This window comes from Gallinula chloropus, assembly GCF_964237585.1.
Source record: "Gallinula chloropus genome assembly, chromosome: 13".
In the NCBI taxonomy this organism is placed as follows: Eukaryota; Metazoa; Chordata; class Aves; order Gruiformes; family Rallidae; genus Gallinula; species Gallinula chloropus.
The window spans coordinates 11883672-11904971 of record NC_140098.1 but is presented as its reverse complement, the minus strand read 5'-3'; the positions used below and the strand labels follow the sequence as shown (position 1 = coordinate 11904971).

Genomic DNA, 21300 nt, shown 5'->3' with positions numbered 1-21300 from the left:
TTGCATAGGTTGTTGACTGGGAAAGTTTTGGCTCTTTCATGCAGAACACAAATGCAGTCTTTAGGACTCCCAACTGCTTCAGAGGAACTAATACATTATCAACAAGACAGCTTTTTAATTTAATTTTTGGTAAAACCGTGCTTGCTTTGTGCTGCATTCATAGATGCCAAAGCTGTTGCTGATTATATATATGTATGTGTTACCTGCAGTGTAGTGTGCAGTGCATTTTAAGAAGCACACCTGTAGTAGTTGGATAAAGACCAGTAAACTCAAACTTTAATGAAAGGGTCAGTTTAGCAGTGAAGCAAATAACGTCATGTATTAGTCTTAAAATGGTCAGTGAACACAATATATTTATAAAATGTCCACTACTGTCAATAGTTCGGCCTCAAGCTGCTGTTTCTGGTAGAAGTGTGTGTCTGGGTCTGGCATGTGAGAGCTCAGTGTTGTCAGTGGGACTGATTGTTGGAGCCTGTGTTTGAAGTACAGGGGATCTCTTTGCTGCCTACAAGCTCTCCAGGTAATAATCTGTCCTTCCGTTCTGCTCTTCTTTCCACTCATAGAGCCTTAATGGTGCATGGCTGGTTATCTAGTGCAACTTTGGCCTTTGTTTTCATAAAATACTGGGTCAGCCTGGAATTTACAGCTCATGGTTTCAGGCACCTTCAGTGAAAAAGACCTGGTAGCCCAAGGTGTCAAGTGGACAGCATGAACAGATTTCACTCACTCAATTACCAATGCCTTGCTTATAGTGTGGATGAGGTTTATCTAACAAGATGCAGTACTCACTCTTTCCTGTTTCTCCTGCTTCTGATCTAACTGGAATACTCATAATAACAAAAAGAAATCCCCACACCTTAAACACCCTCCACCCCACCCCAAAAACAAGTTTTCAGAATGTTTTGGGAACTGTCTTTTTTCTGAGTTTGGAATGCTGCTGTCAGTCTTTTGCTACTGCAAAATAACAGAATTCTCATTTTAACATGGAAGTTAATCCTTAAATCATGACTTTCTGGTCTTGCATGAAAAAAGTGATTTGGATAATACTGATTACTTTGTAGCTGAAGTGAAAATAAGTATTTGTCACTATCAGATTTGTCATGTCAGCTGCCTGTTCTGCTGCCACAAATGAGTTAGTAATCAGACTTTTCATTTTACAAATGCTTTGTGCTTCTGGCTAGCTGTGTGCTGTCCACGGAGAGACAAGCATTTCTAATAGGCTGTCGTCTTATTATTGTATTTTTAAAATAAGATCTCTGCTTTGAACTATTACTGATGTTAGCATTTTTGCTAAGCAGTTGAAAGTAATTTGAGAGAAGCAGCAATATCTGATTTATCTTTATAAAAATTTAGAGATAATGATGTCAGCAAAAATACAGTTGTAATTTTAATAATTTGTTCTAGTCTCCCGAATGAGCCAAGACAGAGATTTCATAACAGTTCTGAGAGCAAGTAAGAGTTCTGTTAGCCCAGCACATGTGAGGAAACACATAAATATATAAGCAGATTTGGAATGTATTTGACATCAAGCTGTCATCTACCTGTTTCTTAGGTTATCTTAATATGACAGGCTCTTGATACACTTCGACAGTGCTCTCGGAGATACCGGGGTTCTGCAACTACCTGCCAAGGAACTCCTCTAGTGCTTTGTGTTCCTCAGCAGTACTCACTCCTGCAAAACTCCAGGGCGGTGGGTGATGAGAGAATGCTCTCTGGACACAGCAACCAAGTTTTATCTCACTGTCAAAGTGCCTGGGACATTAGTAACATTGTTACCATCTGGAAAGTGTTTTCTCAAGAACTGTGTTAAAACAGCTTCTTTTGTAGAAACAAACCAACCAGAACCCCAAAGTGTATTAAAAATGGACATGGACAGTTTTTTAATATTAAAACTTTATCCTTAAGGCTGTGAACATGTCTTCAAAAACAACATGACTAAAATTACCTGATTATGCAGGGAAGCATTCTGCCTGAAAACAATTTCTGTTTGCAGCAATCACAGAGTCATAGAATCATAAAATGGTCTGGGTTGGAAGGGACCCCAAGGATCACAGAGCTCCAACCCCCTGCCACAGGCAGGGACACCAACCTCCAGGCCTGGATTTACACAAGGCTGCTCAGGGACCCCATTGCTCTTCAGTCTTTTTTCCCCCTCTGTAGAATACCTGTCTTGGGTGTCGTCTTCTGCTTCTGGGTCTTGTAAGAAGAGTAAGTGTAGCGAGCCTGTTTTGGTTTTGTGGTGAAGTATCAAGCTGAATTCTGGCCAGATTGCCAGTTGTGTAGAAATTTCAGAGGATTTTGACACATGAAATCTGGAATAGTGTAAATAAATCGTAACAGAACTAACTGGCTTTCCAAAGTGGGATCAATTTTGCATACCATACCGTCTATAAATTAGATTTTTGTTTAAGTTATACTCTCTTCAGAGGTAATTTGCAGCATGCCAAGGTGTGTGTGCGGGAGAGACACAACAGGCATTGGCTAATTGAACCATCTCTTGCTGAGTAAATGGTGAGCATACATGATGTGTCGACTGTACCTGCCTACTGTTTAGGTAGCTGAAATTAGGTTAACGGAAGCCCACACCAACTGCTTGGGTATCAGCTCTAATTTTTAATTTCTAATTTCTAATCTTAGATTCCAATGTTATTTTAGATGGAATATTAAAAGTAGGAATGATTTAAATTTTTTGTATTAAAAAATACAAGTCTGTTGTTCTTTGTGCAAGAAAATAGTTCAGGTTGTATCCCTAGCTTTCACAGGCTTTGTGGCCAGTGATGCTTGTTAAGTAGTGTCTGAATAACTGAAGAAAGTGGTGTTAGCAGCTACGCAATCTATATAATTATTATTTTTTTAAAAATACTGTGGTGTACACAAAGGAGTCTGTACATGCATAGTACAATTACAAGTGAGATATTAGCTCTTATGCTGCTCCAGAAATTAAATTACATTGAGGGGAGGAGTGTTTGGCTGTCATTGGAGATGTTTTTTCCTAGCAAATATCTGCTGTTTGTCAGTTATAAAGAGGTAAATAAACCAAGGGGTTTCTTTGTCAATTGTAGCATTTGTGCTTTTGTTTATGCTAAAATTCTTTGAGGAAATTGATCCCCTCAGTTAAGATTTATCTCTTGATATTTCAGGCAGGGAGGATTATGGTGTCTGTGTGCCATTAGCACAGGTTGGAGCCAGCTCTGTCCCACTTATCAGCCTGGCAGAACTTGTCTGAGCCCGGTGTATGTGTGCCTACCGGCTGCTCTTTATTAGCTCAGATACATGCCTGTAAAATCGAAGTGGCAGAAGTTTGTTGACAGAGCTGAACTCTCTTGGGGATTTTTTTTTCCCCCAATGTTTTAAGCCTTACTGCAGTTTAATTAGCATTACCATATTTTTACTTCTCCTGCTACCTATGCTGGTTAGACTAAAGCTAGCCAGACCATGCCGATCTGTGCCTTCAGCATGCCTTAACTTGTTACGTAGTCAGAGCTGGGTCCGAGTTAGTCATGTCCAAAGGGAGAGATCTGAGGTTGTTTTAAGAAGTACTAATTTCCCCTTATTTAACTGAACATGCTGAAGTAGGGGAGTGGTGGCTTTTTTTAAGCTAGTTCAGAAACTGACAACAGGGGAGAATAAATCCTTGACAGGTTGAGTCATGCAGCTGTTTCTGCCACCTTCTCACAGGGATGATTATTAATTTACTTTGGCTGAGTGCTTTATCACTGTGAAGCTTCCTGGTCTGTCTTTATATTAGTCTCACTGAGAGTTATACTTCAGCTTTCATTTATCCTAAATTAATCTGTCTTCCTTAAAGTTACTTGTATAGTTTCTTGTATGTGTTTGTACTCATAGAACGCTCACAAATCTTAGATGTGTTATACGGTTTCTTATATGTGTTTTTTCTGTAATTCTCACTGAATTCTGGTTTTCATCCCTCAGTTGTTGAAGAAAACACAATGGCTTGCACAAGAGTTGCACTCTGAGTGTTCAAGCAGTGAAACTCTCGCTCTGGCCTTGCCCTGTTCCAAAAGGACGAACACTGTCCTCTCCGTTCTTCTTCTATTTAATTTTTTTTAGAAGTAAAGACAACATAAACCTTTTGGAGAAGGGTGAAATAAAGCCAGTCAGTAGAATATCTGCTGCAGTTTTCAACAGTGTTTTTTCTTGGCAATGAGAGAAGTTAGGCAAAAGTTTTACTTACTGCGTTTATTCTGTCTCCTGGGTTGCGTGTTCGCGTGTTGGTGAGTGTGCACACTGAAGAGTTTCGGGTTTTTTTCCATGGGCATCTTTGATGTTTTATGGAACTTGGGTGATCCACACAGTGATCAACCTGGTTCTACAGACCTGTGTCCGTACCTGAGTAGGAGAGCTCTAAAAAGTTGAGGGAACTGTGGTAGAATGATTTAGATGAACTGTATCATTCTGATGGCTGCAAATAGAATTGTTTGGTTTGGAAAAGGACTAGTAGTATTCAGAAATAAAATGCCTAATTATTGAAAGATAATGAAGACTGAGAAGCAATGAAACAAGTGATGAGGTAACACTAACCTACTTCAAATATAGCTTGTCTGCCTCAAAAATTGAGATTAATTAGGGACTAAGGCAAATACATTATTCTCTGTTACAGAGTATATAGCTCCCTCTTTAAGAAATGTTCCTTGCAAAGCAATCTTGCATGATGAAAACTAACACCACATAGCTACTGTCCAAGACCAAAGACTTGATAACTAAGAATGTGGAAAACTGTGCGCATGTCACAAGATGGTGCTTGTCCAAGAGACTTCACGCTTCAGAATGTAAACTGTCCTGGTGTGAAGCTGGGGCAAGAGTTACCCCAGGTAGCTTTCCGAGGCCACCTCCGTTCTCTTCCAAAACTGATGGAGATAACAAGCTCTTCCCATGCAAGTAAGTCTCTTTGAAGCTGCTGGCATTGCTCGTTGGCAGATGGACTATACTAGACATTTTTTTTTATTACAGTACATAGTATATACTGTGCTGCAGTCCATTCTGTTTTGTCAAAGGACATTTGTGGTTCTTGTTGAGGGTATGGTCACCTGCCATACATTTTACTCATGAAATTGGAAACAGGCTATGGAAAGAGAAAATGAGATGAACACTTTGATGTTGTGATTTAGGATGTGCCTGGAAAGTAGGGATTGCCCCAAACATGCAACTGTGGTGAGGGTGATTTTGGCTATCATTTAGTTAGCTATATTAAATTTTGCAAGAGTACTGTTCTTGAGCCGGCATGCATATCTGTAGCACCCAGTTCTACATATTGGTGAAGCTAAAATAGGATGTAACAAGGAATTTAAAAGTATTTAAATTTGCTGTCCTTTGCTTCCTATTGAAAGCATACTGTGTTTGAGAGAGGGTTTAATGTGGCACTTCTTTGGATCAGTAGAATCATTTAGTTTGAAAATTTACTTCTATTTTTGCATTGTCTGCAGTAATTCATAATCTATATATACTTTCAGAATAATGGAGCAAGTGCTGTGAATGTGAGGAAAAAGCCAGCTGTATTTCTCTCCATCGAGAGAAAACTGTGCCCTAGCAATTGCAGAAACAATGCTAGTTTCTGCTTCCAGCTGCTAGTTATACTGGGTTTTTTTTTATTTTTCTATTGCATTTTTCTCTGGGCTTCCTGTGTGCAGGAAGATGTGTAAAGCAATCACAACGAGCAGTCAGATGCAGAGGGAAAGTCTAATGGGAAGGAACTGGGTGATGCTTAAAAATGGAAAGGAAGAATGAGAGAGAAGCTGGAAGGTCTATATGAAAGAGCACGAGCTTCTGAAGAGAGCAGCTGTGAAAAATTTACTAGAGGTAAAATGAAGATGCATCTAAGAAATAATGCCAATTAACTTGAAGATTCATCTTAAGTCACTGGTCTTTTGTGAGGCTCAGAGAGACAGTATGAAGAAATATTCCTTAACTAAGGATAGGTTATACTGATCATGGTAATAAGAGGCTTGGCATTTTGAAAGAGCAAAACACTTGTCATCTTATATAAAAGCCTGTGAGGCTTATCTTGACAACAGTGTGATTTTATACATGAAAAGGGTGAGAGTTTCTGTATTAATTACAAGTAGAGGAACGCCCATTATGCTTTTTTTGAGACAATAGTAAGCTGCCTCTGTAAGGTAAGGTTCCAGATGGAAGAACAAGGAAAACAGCAAAGAATTGAGTTCAAAATCACTTGGTAATTATTTTTCATTTTTTAAAAAAATGTAAAGTAGTTTATTTCAAACAGTCATTTACCAGAGCTAGTCTATAGGAAATGAGGAAACAAACCCAAGTTGCTCATGCCCTTGCTGTGTTGGGTAGGTGTGATGGTGAGAAGGTAGTGCACAGACCAAAGTTTTGAAGAACATAAGTAGACGGTATTTTTGTTAATGTTGATGTCATTTCCACCCACGTCCAACTTAATGGGTGAAACCTATGTGGCAGATAACTCCAGTTCCTCAGCAAAAGTTGCAAATGTACTTCAGCCTCTGTAGGACAGAGTGGACTGCAGCCCAGCTTACTGCATGCAGGGCAGCACATAGGTCTTGTATCCTCCTCCTGCCAATACAGACATAACAAATACAGTAAGCAAGTAGCTTTTGGAGATTTTCTTGGTAAATATTTACCTTTGCTGAAGTTGGTAAGTGTTTTATTTTGATGGTGTGTTGCTAAGCTTGCTGCTTTTTTTTTCCTAGTTGTGCAAAAAAAAGTTCTGCAGTGTACAATGATGAACACCTTAACATCTAGGTGTGGGCCAACAAATAACCTGAGCATGCTTGTGCCATGCAGCTGCTAACCAGCCTTTTTTGAGCTGTGGGAAAAGCAATAGACATGTAAACATAGCAGAGTGCTATCTACAAATAGTTTTGGTCAGCGAAGTGTGGAATTCCAGAAGTTTAAAAAGTCTCATGTGAATATTGTTTTTTCAACAGTTCTGTTCAAGGCACCTCTTGCCAATTTCCAGCAAGTTTTCCCTGGGTCCCTTTCTCTCAGTAAGATTCATGCTGAACTTTCTCATAACATTTTCACTTGGAGCAGTTACTTTCCTGATGGTGTGCTCTGTGTGTCCGTGAGGAGCCTTCTTTTTGCTGTTAGGTTCATTTTGTAAGCTGACTGAGATTTCATAATGCACTTCAATTATATTAAAATAATTTAGTGTAGCTTTGTTGAGTTGATTACTTTAATAATGGAAACTGTGCACCTGGAAATCCATATGTTTAATCTGCTTTTTATGTATTTGGTGTACAATACTTCTTTAACTTGCAGTATTTTCATTTGAGAGGTTCAGATTTTTCTTTTATTTTCAATTTCTTTAGTGGGTCCTTTTTTTGTAAATAAAAAAGGTATTCCTTGGATTCGTCCTTTCTTAAGGAGATACTCTTGGAAATCTTTAATTTATGTTGGCCAAAAGAGCAGGGAGTGAAGTGTAATAAGCAAAAGAAAGGTATTTTTGTTTGTTGAGGGGGCTGTAATGGGAGCCACAGGCCTGAGAACTTCTGAATACTGGAATCAATTTAATCTTCTCCCCCACTGCTGCCTTCTCCTCCAGAGGTCATTTCATGCTACAGTGCCTTAGATATTTAACAAACAGCATCAAAGGAACACCATCACCACCACCAAAAAACGGGGGGAATTTGGTTGATGCTGACCTGTATTGCAGTAACTGAATGTAGGCCTTGAATTACTCGGCCTGACGAAATCTACCGAGTCTGGTTGGACACAGTGCTCGGGAGTTGCTCGTAGCATTAGTAATGGGTTCTCAGTGCATGAGAACCATCTTTTCAATTGTCACCGTTCTATATAGCAAGTAGTTATAAAGGGGAACAATGAAGAATGAAGGTGCAGATGGTGCTGTAGCTGTGACCCCACTTGGAAATTTGACTTTGAGGTGACTTTTTGTTCTAGCTTAGTGGAAACGAAGGAGTGGCCATAGGAATAACTGTGTGTTCAGACTAACACCCCTGGTCTTGATAACATTGCATAACTTCAAATACTAAAAAGAATCAGATTCAGTTGACCAGACAAGTTTATTCCCTGTGGTTTTTGTCAAGGTTACACAGTCTGTCTTTCTGCTCTTATCAAAACCGGCTTCTTTTTTTTTTCCTTTGCAGGTCACGGCAACCACAAAGAAAACAGTCCTTTCCTGAACAGTATAGAAGCTAGCAAGGGAGGGGATTACTATGACAGAAATCTGGCCTTGTTTGAGGTAACTTCGAACTGTTTTTCATACTTGTAATATGATTTGAGATTGCCCAAGATGGGAGGTATCGAGTGTGTGGTATAAAGTAAAAGACGAAGCATTGCAAAGGTCCAGGCAATGGGCTGGTAACTAACTCACTGCATGGCAAACCTGAGAGCCTTTGGTGTGTGTAGGGGCTTGTCTACAGAGTAGTAAAATATAGTGATGCTGGAGGTGACCAGAATAACTTCAATAGCGAAGCTGTGGGCTAATCAGTGTTGAAAATGTGCATAGGCTGATTTACTGGGTTACAAGGGACCTTGTCATTCTGTAGGAGAGCACCTAAATTCAGGGAGTCAAATAAGCTTGGGTGTCCTATATTACAGCTGCACTACGTCAGGAATACCAGTTTCTACATGCTTTTTGTGGTCTGTGTCTGCTGTCTGAGGCACCAGCAGGCAGAGATAACCTGTGTGATGAAAAAACTGGGATATTAGGACCGCTGGGGACTGTGAGACAAAGAGGTATGGCTCTTTCCCTGTGGAGATAAGGAGAACTGACTCATGGAGGAGGCCAGTTGGAGCCACACAATGTCCAGCAGAATCCTCCTCCACACCCTCACCTCAGTGGCACAGCATGAACTGCAAATGTGTCGCAGTGTGCGAAGACCAGGTTTCTAAAAAATATTTTTGGAAGCTTGGGTGCTGAGTAGTGATGTAGAGAGGCTTTGTGTGGCTCTGCAGCTGCCTTCCAGCCAGGCTTCTGTGTTACAGTGTCCCAGCGATGCTGGCAGGATGTACCCAGTGTTTCCCACCCCGGGAACTTGGTGTGGGGCAGCTTGGGCTGCCTCTGCACCGTGCCTGCAGAGTTCAGCTGTGTGATATGGAGCCCGAACAAGTGTAACTGACCTGCTGCTAGATAGGAGCTCGCTGTGGAAGTGCTATGACCACATTTGCCAGCAGCGTGCTTGAGCTAAAAGACTTTGAAACACGCTCCCAGCTGTGGTGTCTCCTCCTCCCTCCAAGGCATGGTAAAGCTGTGATCAGCATAAGCTTACCTGTGGTCATGAAGAGCTGGCTACTTGTGGCACAACTGCTGCTTGTCTTTTTCATACACAGTAGCACAGTACAGCAGCAGGGCTGCAGGCTCTTTGGTGGTGCTGAAGAGGAGGAAGAGCAGATAGCATCTCAAACACCATGCTGCTCAACCGAAGGTTTTCATTTCCTGTGAAAGAAGTTGTTTCTCTTTTTACCATGTGTTACTTAGGGTGCACTTGGACACAGAAGACATTTTAATGTCAAAGAGAAAGGGGAAGTCAATGATTTTGTTCTCACTTTTTGAACTTTCAGAAACAGAAGTTTGGTGGCATCGATGTAGTGGTGTGAGTCTCCATACATGTGGCTTTGGGGGGTTTTATATAAATGCACATAAATTAGATTACATAGTTTGAAAAAGTGTAGTAGAATTATACAAGTGCACAAATGCAAGAAATGACCAGAGTTTGTTTGGTTTTGGCAATTTATCTTTTCAAAGTATATCTGTTGATACAAGCAGACATTAGAGATACATGCAAGGTACATACCCATTTTCTTACACTCCCAAGGCTCAGACTTCTTTATTGCTGTAATTCATGTTTTTCAGCACTTAAGGAGAAGCACAGACCTGCTGGCAAAGCGTTATTCTGTTGGGTTCACCCTCCTTTCAGAAAATTAAATCCTCTCATCGGTGGTTCAATGGCACAATGAGATATTCTGTCATTCCCTGGATGACTTTCTGGTGTGTTCCCTGGCAGCCTCAGGCATGCCAAGGAAGATGTGACCCCAGCCATTCTCCATAAATCCTGTGAATGGCATGAGTTGACTAGTTGTCTTCTTCCACAGGAAGAACTTGATATACGGCCAAAAGTGTCATCTCTGCTTGGCAAGTTGGTCAACTATACAAACCTTACCCAAGGTGTCAAAGAACATGAAGAAGCAGAAAGTACTGATGGCTCGAAGAAGAAAGTATCAAAAGTAAGTAAAGATTCTACTCACAGCCAGCTGAGGACCAGGATGATTCCCTTTGTGGTTTTGGGGGAGCTGGACTCCTTTCTGCTTTATCTTAACCTCTGTTGGGAGGCATGACAGTGGTGCAAAGAAATAACATAGAGCTCTGTAGGTAACCAGATTCTACCAAAGAATTGAGGCAGATGCAGTGGTTAAACAGCTTGGTATGGCTATAGATAAGGAGGGTGGGCTTCTACCTACTGCTCTTTTAGCTGCCTAGCAGTATGCAACAGTTTTCACCAGCCTGCTCCTTGTGACAGAGGATTTGCAGGAGCCAACACCCTTCTAGTCTGGTGGGTGGAGGTCAGATTGGACACCCTGGGGCAGCTCGAGTGTCAGTTTGGTGTTAGACAACTGAATTCTGCCCCAAAGGATCTGCATTTAGATGGTTAGCCCATCGGGCTGGCCTTGGAAAACTAGGTAGGAGGTAGGGTTTGATTGCTGGTAGTTAGATTTCTATCAGGAGGGCTCTGCATAGTGCTCTGGCAGGCAGGCGGGTGTTTTGTTAGTGCTAAACCCTCCAGTGGAATGGTTGGATTTTATGGCACTTGCAGGCCTGTCAGATTGCTCACAAATTTTCTCAAAGAGGAGGTTAAAAAAAAAAAAAAGCAAGCACTTGAATTGTACAGGTTTTATAGTACTGCACTGTCAAAGTTTGAGCCATTTCAGAAAGAGATGGCAGTGATAAGGTTGAAAAACATTGTTCTCAAAGAGAACGCATTACCCCATGCTGAAAGCCGGATCCCAGCTCCTTTATGCTCCAGTTCCTTACTCTGTATGGCTTTATACTGGGATTAACAAAATTGTCTGGTCAACATGAAGCTTAAAATTCAATTCGATCTGGGACCACATGGACTGAATGAAGTGCTGTAATATTGTGGTTAATATGACATCATTACGAGACTGGGTGAAGGTTTCCTGGGTGCATTAACTGTGTTCTGGTACTGTAAGATTACACTGAAAAAGTAATTTAACCATTTGAACTGTGAATTTCTTTTGTGTGGTACTTGGTGGTGTATCAATTGCTGAGTGTGAAGTTTTTGTCTTTGCATTACTAATATGCAATGTCTGCTGCATCTCTGTTTTAACATGCTCTTGCTGGGAATAATGTCAGGCATCAACTGTTAATGTGGTGGCATTGCATAATCTGAAGTAATTTTCAGTGTCTTCCCATCAAAAGCAGGTTGATAGCTACCCTAACAAAGGTAGAATGGACAGGGTGACAACAGGTACTGTCCTTACTGTTTCAAGAAAGTTCTGATTGCATCTGCTGTTTATGTGCTTAGTAATTGCCTGGCTGGCACTCCAGGGTGAGACGCGGTCTGGTCTGACAGTCACTTCCCAGCTGTGGACAGAGAACTGGGAGAGTTTGGTGCTGGGTCTGTAGTGTAAAGCAAATGCCATGTGGCCTCCTAAGGTGGAAGTGGGACACGTACTAGGAGACTGAGAAGTTGCTGTGTGAGGTTTGGTGTTAGTATTTCTACATCTAGGTATGGTTTATGTAAACACTGGCATGTTTTCAAGCTGTTACTACCATAAGAAAGGATTGTTGTCCTAGTGAATGCTGTGCTTCTCTGGTAGAGTTTGAGCTTAATGCTTGGATTGCCCTGTGTTACACTTTCCTGCTTTGCAAAAATGCGTGCTTGCAGACTTCTCAGATGATGTTTTTGTAGAATGGGTTGGGTAACCATTCCAAAAGTGACAGTATCACCCTGTGTTAACACCTCAGTGTTTTTTGTGTAAACACCGCAGCTTGCTTAAGTGAATCTTTGCCTGGCATGTCTGTCTCTGGAATAAACTACATCAGCTGCGATAGCATAACTGTAGTTTGTATTTCTTCTCCCTCTCTTGCCATGAACAATATGAAATTTTAAATGTCTTTAGAATATGAGAAAGTTGAATATTAACTTGGCCGGTAATTATAATCATTAAACCCAGGAAACTCAAAAGCAGTAACTGCGCAATTCTGTGGCTTGAAAGTATCCAGAAACTGCAGATGGGATTGTTCTTTGTTTTTAATCATCTTTTGAAGCATAAATCAATGCACTGCTGTAACCTTACCCTGCCCATTTGAGCGTTAGTACAAAAGCATGAGTGTCCACCCTGGGATGATGGCAGGTTCTGTTTTTAAGTGCCAGCGTTGCCAACTGACTCAGTGCCGAATGCTGTGCTGGGTATACTCAGCAGTAACCAGTGTGCCTAAAGGTAAGCTGCCTTTTTTCTTCAAACCAGCTTAATATAAACATGCTGCCCCCTTTCAGCATTCCTGTTAAATATATTCCATAGTAGTGTTCTGTGTTAGGTACCCATCAGGTAAGATCAGCACTACTTTATGTGACAGGGTAGAAATTGGGTTGCTTTTGTATTTTCTAAATACAGTCTTGTATTAATGCACTTGATAGAGGCAGTGCTATAAAAATACCCTGTTCTCATAATGGAAAAAAATTAGATTAACTATTTTACTTCATGTATCTTTAATAAGGCAGTTCATTTCTGTGCTGCTGTCTGCCCTCATGCTACAGAGCAGCCGCAGGAGCTGTCATGGCTGATCAATGTCCCTGAGCCCTGCAGCCAAGTGCTTTGATAACCCATCGTGCTGGCACAATGGAAATAATGTCCTTCAGACTCAGATCAATATTTGTATCAATTATGTGTCTGCAGCTGATTCGAGTGAACGGAAACATGATCTGCATCACTGAAACTGAAACTGTTTTCGGGATTTTTCTGTCCCTTCTTGGTTCATCTAAACCAGCGTTCTTCAAAAGGCTTTTATGTTTTATTTCCTTCATGTAGCATGGAGTGTTCACCTGGTTTTGTTTTTATTCGGTAGCTGTGGAGACTCAACACACTGCTCTTCTTAATTCACGTTGCATTCTGTTGAGGTTTAATATCACCTGCTGATTATAAGATGCTATAAAAAAGGGTCAAGGTGCTGCTGATTGCTGGTGGTAAATACTGGTGTGAGCAAGCTGGTTCAAGTAGTATTTGTGGATTATTATTCCATACTGGGTTTTGGTGGGTTGTTTTGGGCTTGGGGTTTTTTTTTTTTTTATTCCACAGGGTAAGAAAACCGAGAGTAAACTCTTCTGCCTCAGGTCCACTTAGTAATGCTGTGGCTTGGGTTTTGTCTGTGGGCAGACACTTAGGCATCTCCTAGGCTGCTCTGCTCTGCAGTAGTCTCGTAACTATGCAATTAATGCACAGTTTCTCTTCCTCCCTGGCTGAAGTTAGCTTGTGACTTGATACACATCAGAAGCAACTTAAAAGGGAGCGGGAGAAAATGATGAACCGTAGAGCAAAGCTGGAGGGGCCACTGAGAGAGGAGTGAGCTGAGCTAAGGTGAATTCTTATGCGAAGGAAGATGTTTGGAGATGTGTACAGGCCAGGCTGAAAATTCACCTGCTTGGATAGTGCTTGGAGTACTGTCCTCTAGAACATGTAACAGCTGTGCTGCACTTGCTTCTCCTGCATAGGAGCAATAGATGGGGCTTCTTTCTTTTTCCCAGACTCCGGTTTTGACAAGTATTCAGAAACTGCTTTACCCCTGAGATGCCTCACACCTGCTAAATTCACTTGGTGCTGGCTGCTGCGTGTAGAGATGATGTGAGGGGGTCAGACGAATGGTCAGATAGGTGATAAAATTACGTGGAATGCCCCTTTAAGAAAGGCAAAGAGTACGTGAACATGGCAGTAGAAAGACCATATGCAGGACAAAATCTGCCCAGTGCTGGGCAGAATTATGTAGCCCTGTCTCAGTTAATGTTGATGCAGTTGAAGACACAGTGTCGATCGGATAGAAGTGCTGGGACCAGAAGTATCTAAGCTTCCCCTTCTTGAGGGAATGATACACTATAAAGAACGCCCTGAGAAGGTCCTTCTTCACTATGTATTGGAACAATTTGTAAAAACCCTTTCCTTACCCTGATCAGGATACTTAGGTACAAGTGTCCTTTCTGTTAGTATCAGAAGACAGTTCCTTTTGTCCTCGTACATCATCTTGGCAAAGCTGATCAGGTCAGTTCTATCAGGTGGAAAATTTTGTACAAATGGTAGGTGATGTTTTAGGGATCTTTAATTTGTTTGTTTGTTTTGTTTTTGCACTGTGGTGTTAGAACAGTGCATTAGCATCCTCTGTCCCCATGCTGCCAACATGGGATATCTCATAGGGTAAGTCCGTTGCAAACCCTCAGCATATGGTTCTGTGGCCCACTTCAGGAGGCTCACTGGAATTGAAGTGTGTGTGAGGAAAGGCTGGTTGATCTGATTTAGCTTTAGTCACACAAGGAGTTCAAAGCTGACTTCAAACAACACAGTCAGCGATTCCTGACATTTCTAACGAAGAACTGTTCAGATCACAATCGTGGCACAGTTCCCTTTTATCTCAGGCAGGACAAATTCCTGATGCAGGTGAGGATCTTTCAAATTGCGACATGTGATTGCAAGTTGAAGCCCTGCATTCCTAGGTTGCTTATTTTGACTCAACAATATAGAATTTTATTTTTCTAGGCTTTTGCTTTGTGTAGCAAAATATACTCTTGACTTAGCTCAGGTAACTATATTTTTCCATAGTGAAAACTAGGCAAGAACAAAGTTTTGACAGTCATTTTATTGCTTTTAGAGTGATGTGCTTCTCTTAAGTACCTCTGCTTTTTATTCATGACTAACTTGTCTTAACAGTGACCATTACCTATTTATTTTTGCATCTAGTTAATGCTAGGTGGAGTCAAATGTGAACAAGTGTTGTCACCTCCGTTTAATATCCTTTTCAATGAAGCACCTCTCCTGTGAAGCACCTCTCTGATGAAGACAGGGTGAGAGAGTTGGGCTTGCTCAGTCTGGAGAAGAGAAGGCTCCGGGGAGACCTAATTGTGGCCTACTAATAATTAAAGGGATCATACAGGGAAGTGGTAGAGGGACTGTTCGTCAGGGAGGGCAGTGACAGGACAAGGAGTGATGGCTTCAAGCTGAAAGAGGGCAGGGTTAGTTAGATGTTAGGAAGAAATTGTTTAGTATGAGGATGGTGAGGCCCTGGCACAGGTTGCCCAAAGGGGTTGTGGAAGCCCCATCCTTGGAGGTGTTTAAAGCCAGGTTTGATGGGGCTTTGGGCAACCTGGTCTAGTGAGGGTGTCCCTGCCCACAGCAGGGGGTTGGAACTAGATGGTCTTTGATGTTCCTTCCAACACAAAGCATTCTGTGATGAAGCATTCTCTTTAAGTGCTGTCTATCTGTAATATGTTTGGAAATTCAAGTTTATTTACACGAAGGAGTGTGAAAAGGGATGAGCCTTTGAGAAGTTACACTCTATTCCCCCTATGTTTCAGAATTCTGTATAATTTTAAATGCAAAAGAAAACCTCAGAAAGCTGAAGCCATGAAATGTCGTGGCAGGAAACCACAGAGATTTGGGACTCAGGTTTGCTGCTAGGTGTGTCAATGCAGGGAACGCTTTTGTATTCCTGGAGACAGAAACCTTAGCAGTGGCATCTTGATGTCGGTGCTTTGAATCCAGCCATCCTCTGACAACAGCTGTTTGGGCAAAGGAGAATTCTACAAGATACTGCGTTGAATACCAATCATGTGCAGTTCCTGTGAAGTCCTGTAATTAACTTGTATCTTCTCAGTCAGATGTCATTCAGTCTGCTAATGTTATTTGAATGTGAGAACGGTAGGATCATCAGTTTTATATGAGATACATGAAGTGGATGGAAGTACACTGTGCATGTCTCCAAGTCTTTTCTAGTTGCAATGTCACAGGAGTTTGCTTTCCATGAAACTACAGTGTAGGCTCTGGGTAGTAGGGTAGGATCTCTCTTAGTCGCAGTCTGCAGCACTCAGGGGGTTTCATACTAGAAACTGTGGTTCTACAATAAATTAACATATGTTCTGTTGTTAGTAATCACTGTTAAATGCGGAGTAGAATTACTTCAAATGTGAAGCTGTGATAGGGTCAGGATTACCTTCAGAAATTCATGGGTTTGGTGTTAGGAGCTTGCTTCGTGTTCTGTCCAAGTCCACTGTGATAGTATTTGTGTGTGGCTGCCATAAGTTTCCTAGATTTCTACCATTTGAAAGGCTGAAGTCATAGGGGTAATTATTATCTATGCTTTGCATAATTCCAGTTCATGAATGTTAATGAATTTTTTTTTTTTCCCCAGTCACCCAGCATGGGCACCCTGATGGGGGTGTATTTACCATGCATGCAGAATATCTTCGGGGTTATTCTCTTCCTTCGGCTGACTTGGATGGTGGGAATGGCTGGGGTTCTTCAGTCCTTCCTGATCGTGTTACTTTGCTGCTGTTGTGTAAGTATGTAGGTAAAATGGTGCATGTGATGTAACCTTTGTGAAACTATTGAGAAACTTGGAGAGGCTGTGTTGTAAATTTATGTGTAAAGAAACACCAGATTTGTTAGAGGGTTCTGCTTGTTGTAGCCCTCTAATTGATTTTTCTTTTCGTTTTTACCTCTTTAAACTGGCAAACCATTATCTAGTGTAGATACAGGCTTATGGTGTTTCTTCAGTCTTCAGCAAACAGTTGTTTTCTGTGCTTGTGCCAGGTCATGGCTGCCTGCTGTGCTGAACTAGCCTTTGCTGGAGTTTCAGCTCCACGGATGGATGGACACCTGCGTTCTTTTATCTTTCCGTGTCTTCAGACACCCATTATTTCACCTGATAAAGCAGAGGTGATCTCTCAAGCAAAAGTCTCAACAGCTTGATGATTAAATTCCTGCTACCCTTGTTTTCTTTCAGATAATGGCTTGTCAAGGCAGAATAAATAGAAATGTTGTCTGCTGTAAGTGGTGGCAGCTTTGCTCTATCAAGAGAAAGGTTATGTTTTAAAAAATGCTGTTGACACAATTGCTTCCTTTTCCTTGTTTTCCCCAGACTATGCTGACAACCATATCAATGAGTGCTATTGCCACAAATGGTGTTGTTCCAGGTAAGTGTAGCTAGTAAAATGCTCAGATGTGTTTAAAAAACCATGTAAAAAAGTGCTGTAAGCTATTAGTGTGGTTTTATTCCAGAAAAGTTTGTTTAAGCCTGAATTCATATCTAGTATTTCTTAGTATCAGTTAGGCTAAAGATTAATTAATTTGTAGAGTAAAAATAAAAGGCAGGTACACAGTGTATAATTTTGCTGTGTTTTTGTTGTGAATATTTTGCAGTTTATAACAATCAATAAATCACAATTTTCATCTCACTTTTCTTGTTCCACAGCTGGTGGCTCCTACTTCATGATATCCAGATCATTAGGCCCAGAGTTTGGTGGAGCTGTAGGGCTGTGCTTTTATCTGGGAACAACATTTGCAGGAGCAATGTATATCCTTGGTGCCATTGAGATTTTATTGGTGAGTAGTACCAGAGTAGCGGTGCTTTTGAGGCAAATAGCATCTAGAAAATACCACTGTATTCTTGTCACGTATTTACGGATAGAAACCAGAAGGTCTCCAGTCTCCTGGTGTCCAGTTCTGTACTGCTAGTGCTTCCCTGTGGAAATATGAAGAATGGAAGCTCTCCTGAAAGTGTAGATGGAAGTATGACTTAATTTAAGACGTAATTGTCATTGATAAAGTTGGCTCAATTTTACTGCCGAAATAGTGGTCTGTTACCCTTGGCTTTTGCTATGAACTGAAGATTACTGGTGGAGATGTTGTGAATTGGGAAGTGGTTTGCATTTCTGGTGTAGGTACAAGATCACTACAGTAATCTAGATAGAGTTCTGTTCCCATGTCCTCAGCTTGCTCCCTTCTTGTTTCAGACGTACATTGTGCCGCAAGCAGCGATTTTTCATCCATCTGGCGCCCATGATGCATCCAGTGCTATGCTGAACAACATGAGGGTGTATGGAACTGTATTCCTCATCCTTATGGCAGTGGTGGTCTTTGTAGGTGTGAAATATGTTAACAAATTTGCCTCCCTCTTCTTGGCCTGCGTGGTAATATCCATACTGTCCATTTATGCCGGAGCTATCAAGTCCATCTTTGATCCACCTGAATTTCCGTGAGTAATATTTCTGGGTGGGGGTATAGGTTTGCCTGCAGGTTTGGAAGGTGGGGTTCAATGGCAGTTACATAAAACTTGTACCTAATATGTTGGCAAAGCTATGTTTTTTTGTGAATTGCTTCAGATTATTTCTTTAGCTGTGTATGGTGGCAGTGGCAGACTTCAGCACGCAGAGCTTGTGGACTAGAAGCCTCTTATGCTAAAATGAATCTGTTACTACATTCTTTAACTGGTTGGGTGGAATGAAGTCTCAGGGTGAGTGTACAGATTGATGGAGACTGACATCTCTCTGCTTCCTGCAAAGACAATCCAGTATCCTAGCCTGTGGCTGTTGAGTTAAGTATTAGCAAGAATTTTTCTAGGTTATTTATGGCAGTTAGTAGGAAGCAGTTTGGCAGGTCCGTTTGCTCCAGGCCAGTCAGACATGATGTGCTGCCTTCATGGTTGGAAACTGTGGTGGAGAGATGCAGCGGCTTGCAGAGAAATAGGGCATCTCTTGGGAATGTGGGAAACGTGATGGGGGACCATGCTGAGGCTCTAGTGAGACTTCCTCTTGGTCTGAAAGTGGATCCGTCTGCCATGTGAGTAGCCCTGCTCTGAACACAGCATGTGCTCCTTGGCATGGTGGCAGTTCAGCATCTAACTGTGATTTCTGAGTCTACTGCTGCTCCTGCCCTGAATGTGGATGTATGTGTTTTACCAGAAATGCAAAAAGCATTTCCTGATACTGCTGACAAGAGATGAAGGGGATGGAAATAGAAGAGCTGAGTCTGCATAATTATTCACGTCTGGAAATGTTTTGACCATAACTAAGTACTTGCAGCCCTCAAGTTCTCCCTTCAGGGCACAATGATTATAATGTTTTACAACAGTGGCAGGTTTACAGCAGTAAAAATAAAACAATGTCTCTACTTCTCCCTCATTATCTCTTGGATTGTTCTTGAACGTTCTCCCTACCTTTTTTCTTGGGGCTGTATACCTTTTTCAAGTGACTAGATATTGTTTTTGTAGTTAATTCTGGACAGGGGGAAGTTTCTCTGACATTACAGTTCACAGGCTAGCAAACACTACAAAAACGGCCTTGCCTTTTCCACTTCCCTGGCTTTAGTGATTGGTAAGATCTGTGGAACAATTAAACTTACTAAAATGGAAGAAACTTTTCCTCCCCCAGTGGGTGTTTTCTGATGCTGGGAAGAGAAGGTGAATGAACTTTCAGTGCAACAAGCTGTTAGGTTTTGTCACCCTGTCATGTGATAGGGTGTCATATCTCCCTCTTTGGAGAAGTGGATTAAAAATTTTCAGTGCCAGAATAACCCTTATTTGTAGTTTGGTGAAACACAACTGGCACTGGAGGATTTTAGCAATTACGTGGAGTATCTTCAGACAAGGAGAGCCTTTGCTTACTGTGACGGAAATGTACGTTCCTAATTCTGAAGCTAAAATGTCAGGGGTCATTTGAATGCTGTTACTCAAAGACTGGGATAATGTGATTCCCAATATCTTTGTTCCAAATTTCTAGCAATGTGAATGCTAGTATTCTTCACACCTCTTCCACTCAAGTAGTTCTGTTTAGGCCACTTTCCCTTCCCACTCCTCGGCCCCCAGTTAATCTTTCCCTTTCATTGTTCAAGGTAAATTTACGCAATTCAATAAATCACACTGATGGAGCTTTTTAAACCTCTCCCAAAATTGTTGGCAAAGCAGCTTTACGCTTCTGGCCCTTAAAGGAAACAGATACAAAGTCTTTGTCCTCCTGCCACCATCTTTGTGAACGCAAGCAATGAGGTTGCAGACTAGAGCTGCTTCAATGTTCCATGATACGGAAGAAGAATTATGGAGAAGGGTGGGTTTCATTTTCCTGGCACCATATAACAACACTGGTTTTCATGTCTCCCTTCCAGGATTTGCATGTTGGGCAACAGGACTTTGTCAAGAGATCAGTTTGATGTTTGTGCCAAAACCATAGTTAAGGATAACGTCACTGTGGCCTCTGAGCTTTGGAAGCTCTTCTGCCACAGCACAAACTTAACCACCGAGAACTGTGATGAATATTTCCTAATGAACAATGTCTCTGAGATAGCAGGAATTCCAGGAGCTGCCAGTGGTATTTTAAAAGGTAGGATAGAATATAATTTTTTCCCCTTAAGGAGGTGGCATGCCAAGCAGTTGAAATGGGTTGAACTGTTCCCTGCTGGTTAAGAAAGAAGAATGAAAGAAATGTAATTACAATGAAGAAAATTATCTTCAAGAAAAAACCCAAGTCTGAAGATCTTTAAAAAGAGTTGATGGAACTTTTCACCTGTACAGTACTTGTCTGCTGTAAAACTGATTAAATTTGTCTTGTACATCTCCTCATTTCAGCAGAAAGTCAGCTATAATTATGAACTATACTAATGTAAGTTATTAAAATTCTTCAGGACTCTGTGTAGCTTTGACTCCCCATTTTAAGCAGGTTAAGGTTGTGTCCTGAAAGATAAGAGCACTTCTGTAAAAACAGTGCTCCTCCTTCTTGGCTTGCTTCTGAATATACCACTGAAAAGTGTTTGTTACTGGCCTTTCTCCAGCAAACAGCTGCTTTGTGCAGGTGCTGAGAGCCTCTGACTCCTGTTTTCACACAGGCCAGTACTCTAGTTTCTAAAACGGTCACAGCATTTATTGGTGAAACTTCAGATGCCAGCCATGTAACTCTTCTGCTGTCTGAGGAACAATCCCATTTCTACCTAGAGAGATGGTCAGTGTTGCTGCTTTGGGTTCTTCCAGCACCTCTCTGTGGGTGTGGTGGTTCTTATTAAGAGTTAAACTAGATACGAAGTTAAAAGAATGTTATACATAGTAATATTAAAAGATACAAAAAGTCCTGAGATTTCTGTAGGCTTTTCATATATATATATATATGTATTTGTTGTTTCTGTTGCAGATTCCCTTGAAGCATGCAATAACTTTTCTTTCATTTAACTTGCACATGTCTTAATTTGCGTTGGTCACTGAGTTGTGTGAATTGCATTTGTAATCTTCACTTGTAGAGCTGTTATAATGAGAACAGGTTTGAACTGAAACATGCTCTTCTTTTCTTCAAC

The 21300-nt window shown here is 41.2% G+C and overlaps 1 protein-coding gene across 1 annotated transcript in view; it reads left to right on the top strand.

Moving 5' to 3' along the window:
• The window catches only part of SLC12A4 (solute carrier family 12 member 4), a gene marked incomplete at its 5' end in the record, with an annotated part of 48548 nt that overhangs the window by 11740 nt on the left and 15508 nt on the right, over positions 1-21300 (top strand). Inside the window, 7 exons of the mRNA XM_084270128.1 lie at positions 8109-8203; positions 10057-10188; positions 16376-16522; positions 17105-17159; positions 17438-17568; positions 17979-18220; positions 20125-20339. Coding sequence (XP_084126254.1) covers positions 8109-8203; positions 10057-10188; positions 16376-16522; positions 17105-17159; positions 17438-17568; positions 17979-18220; positions 20125-20339 — 1017 coding nt within the window. The remainder of the gene's footprint in view (positions 1-8108; positions 8204-10056; positions 10189-16375; positions 16523-17104; positions 17160-17437; positions 17569-17978; positions 18221-20124; positions 20340-21300) is intronic.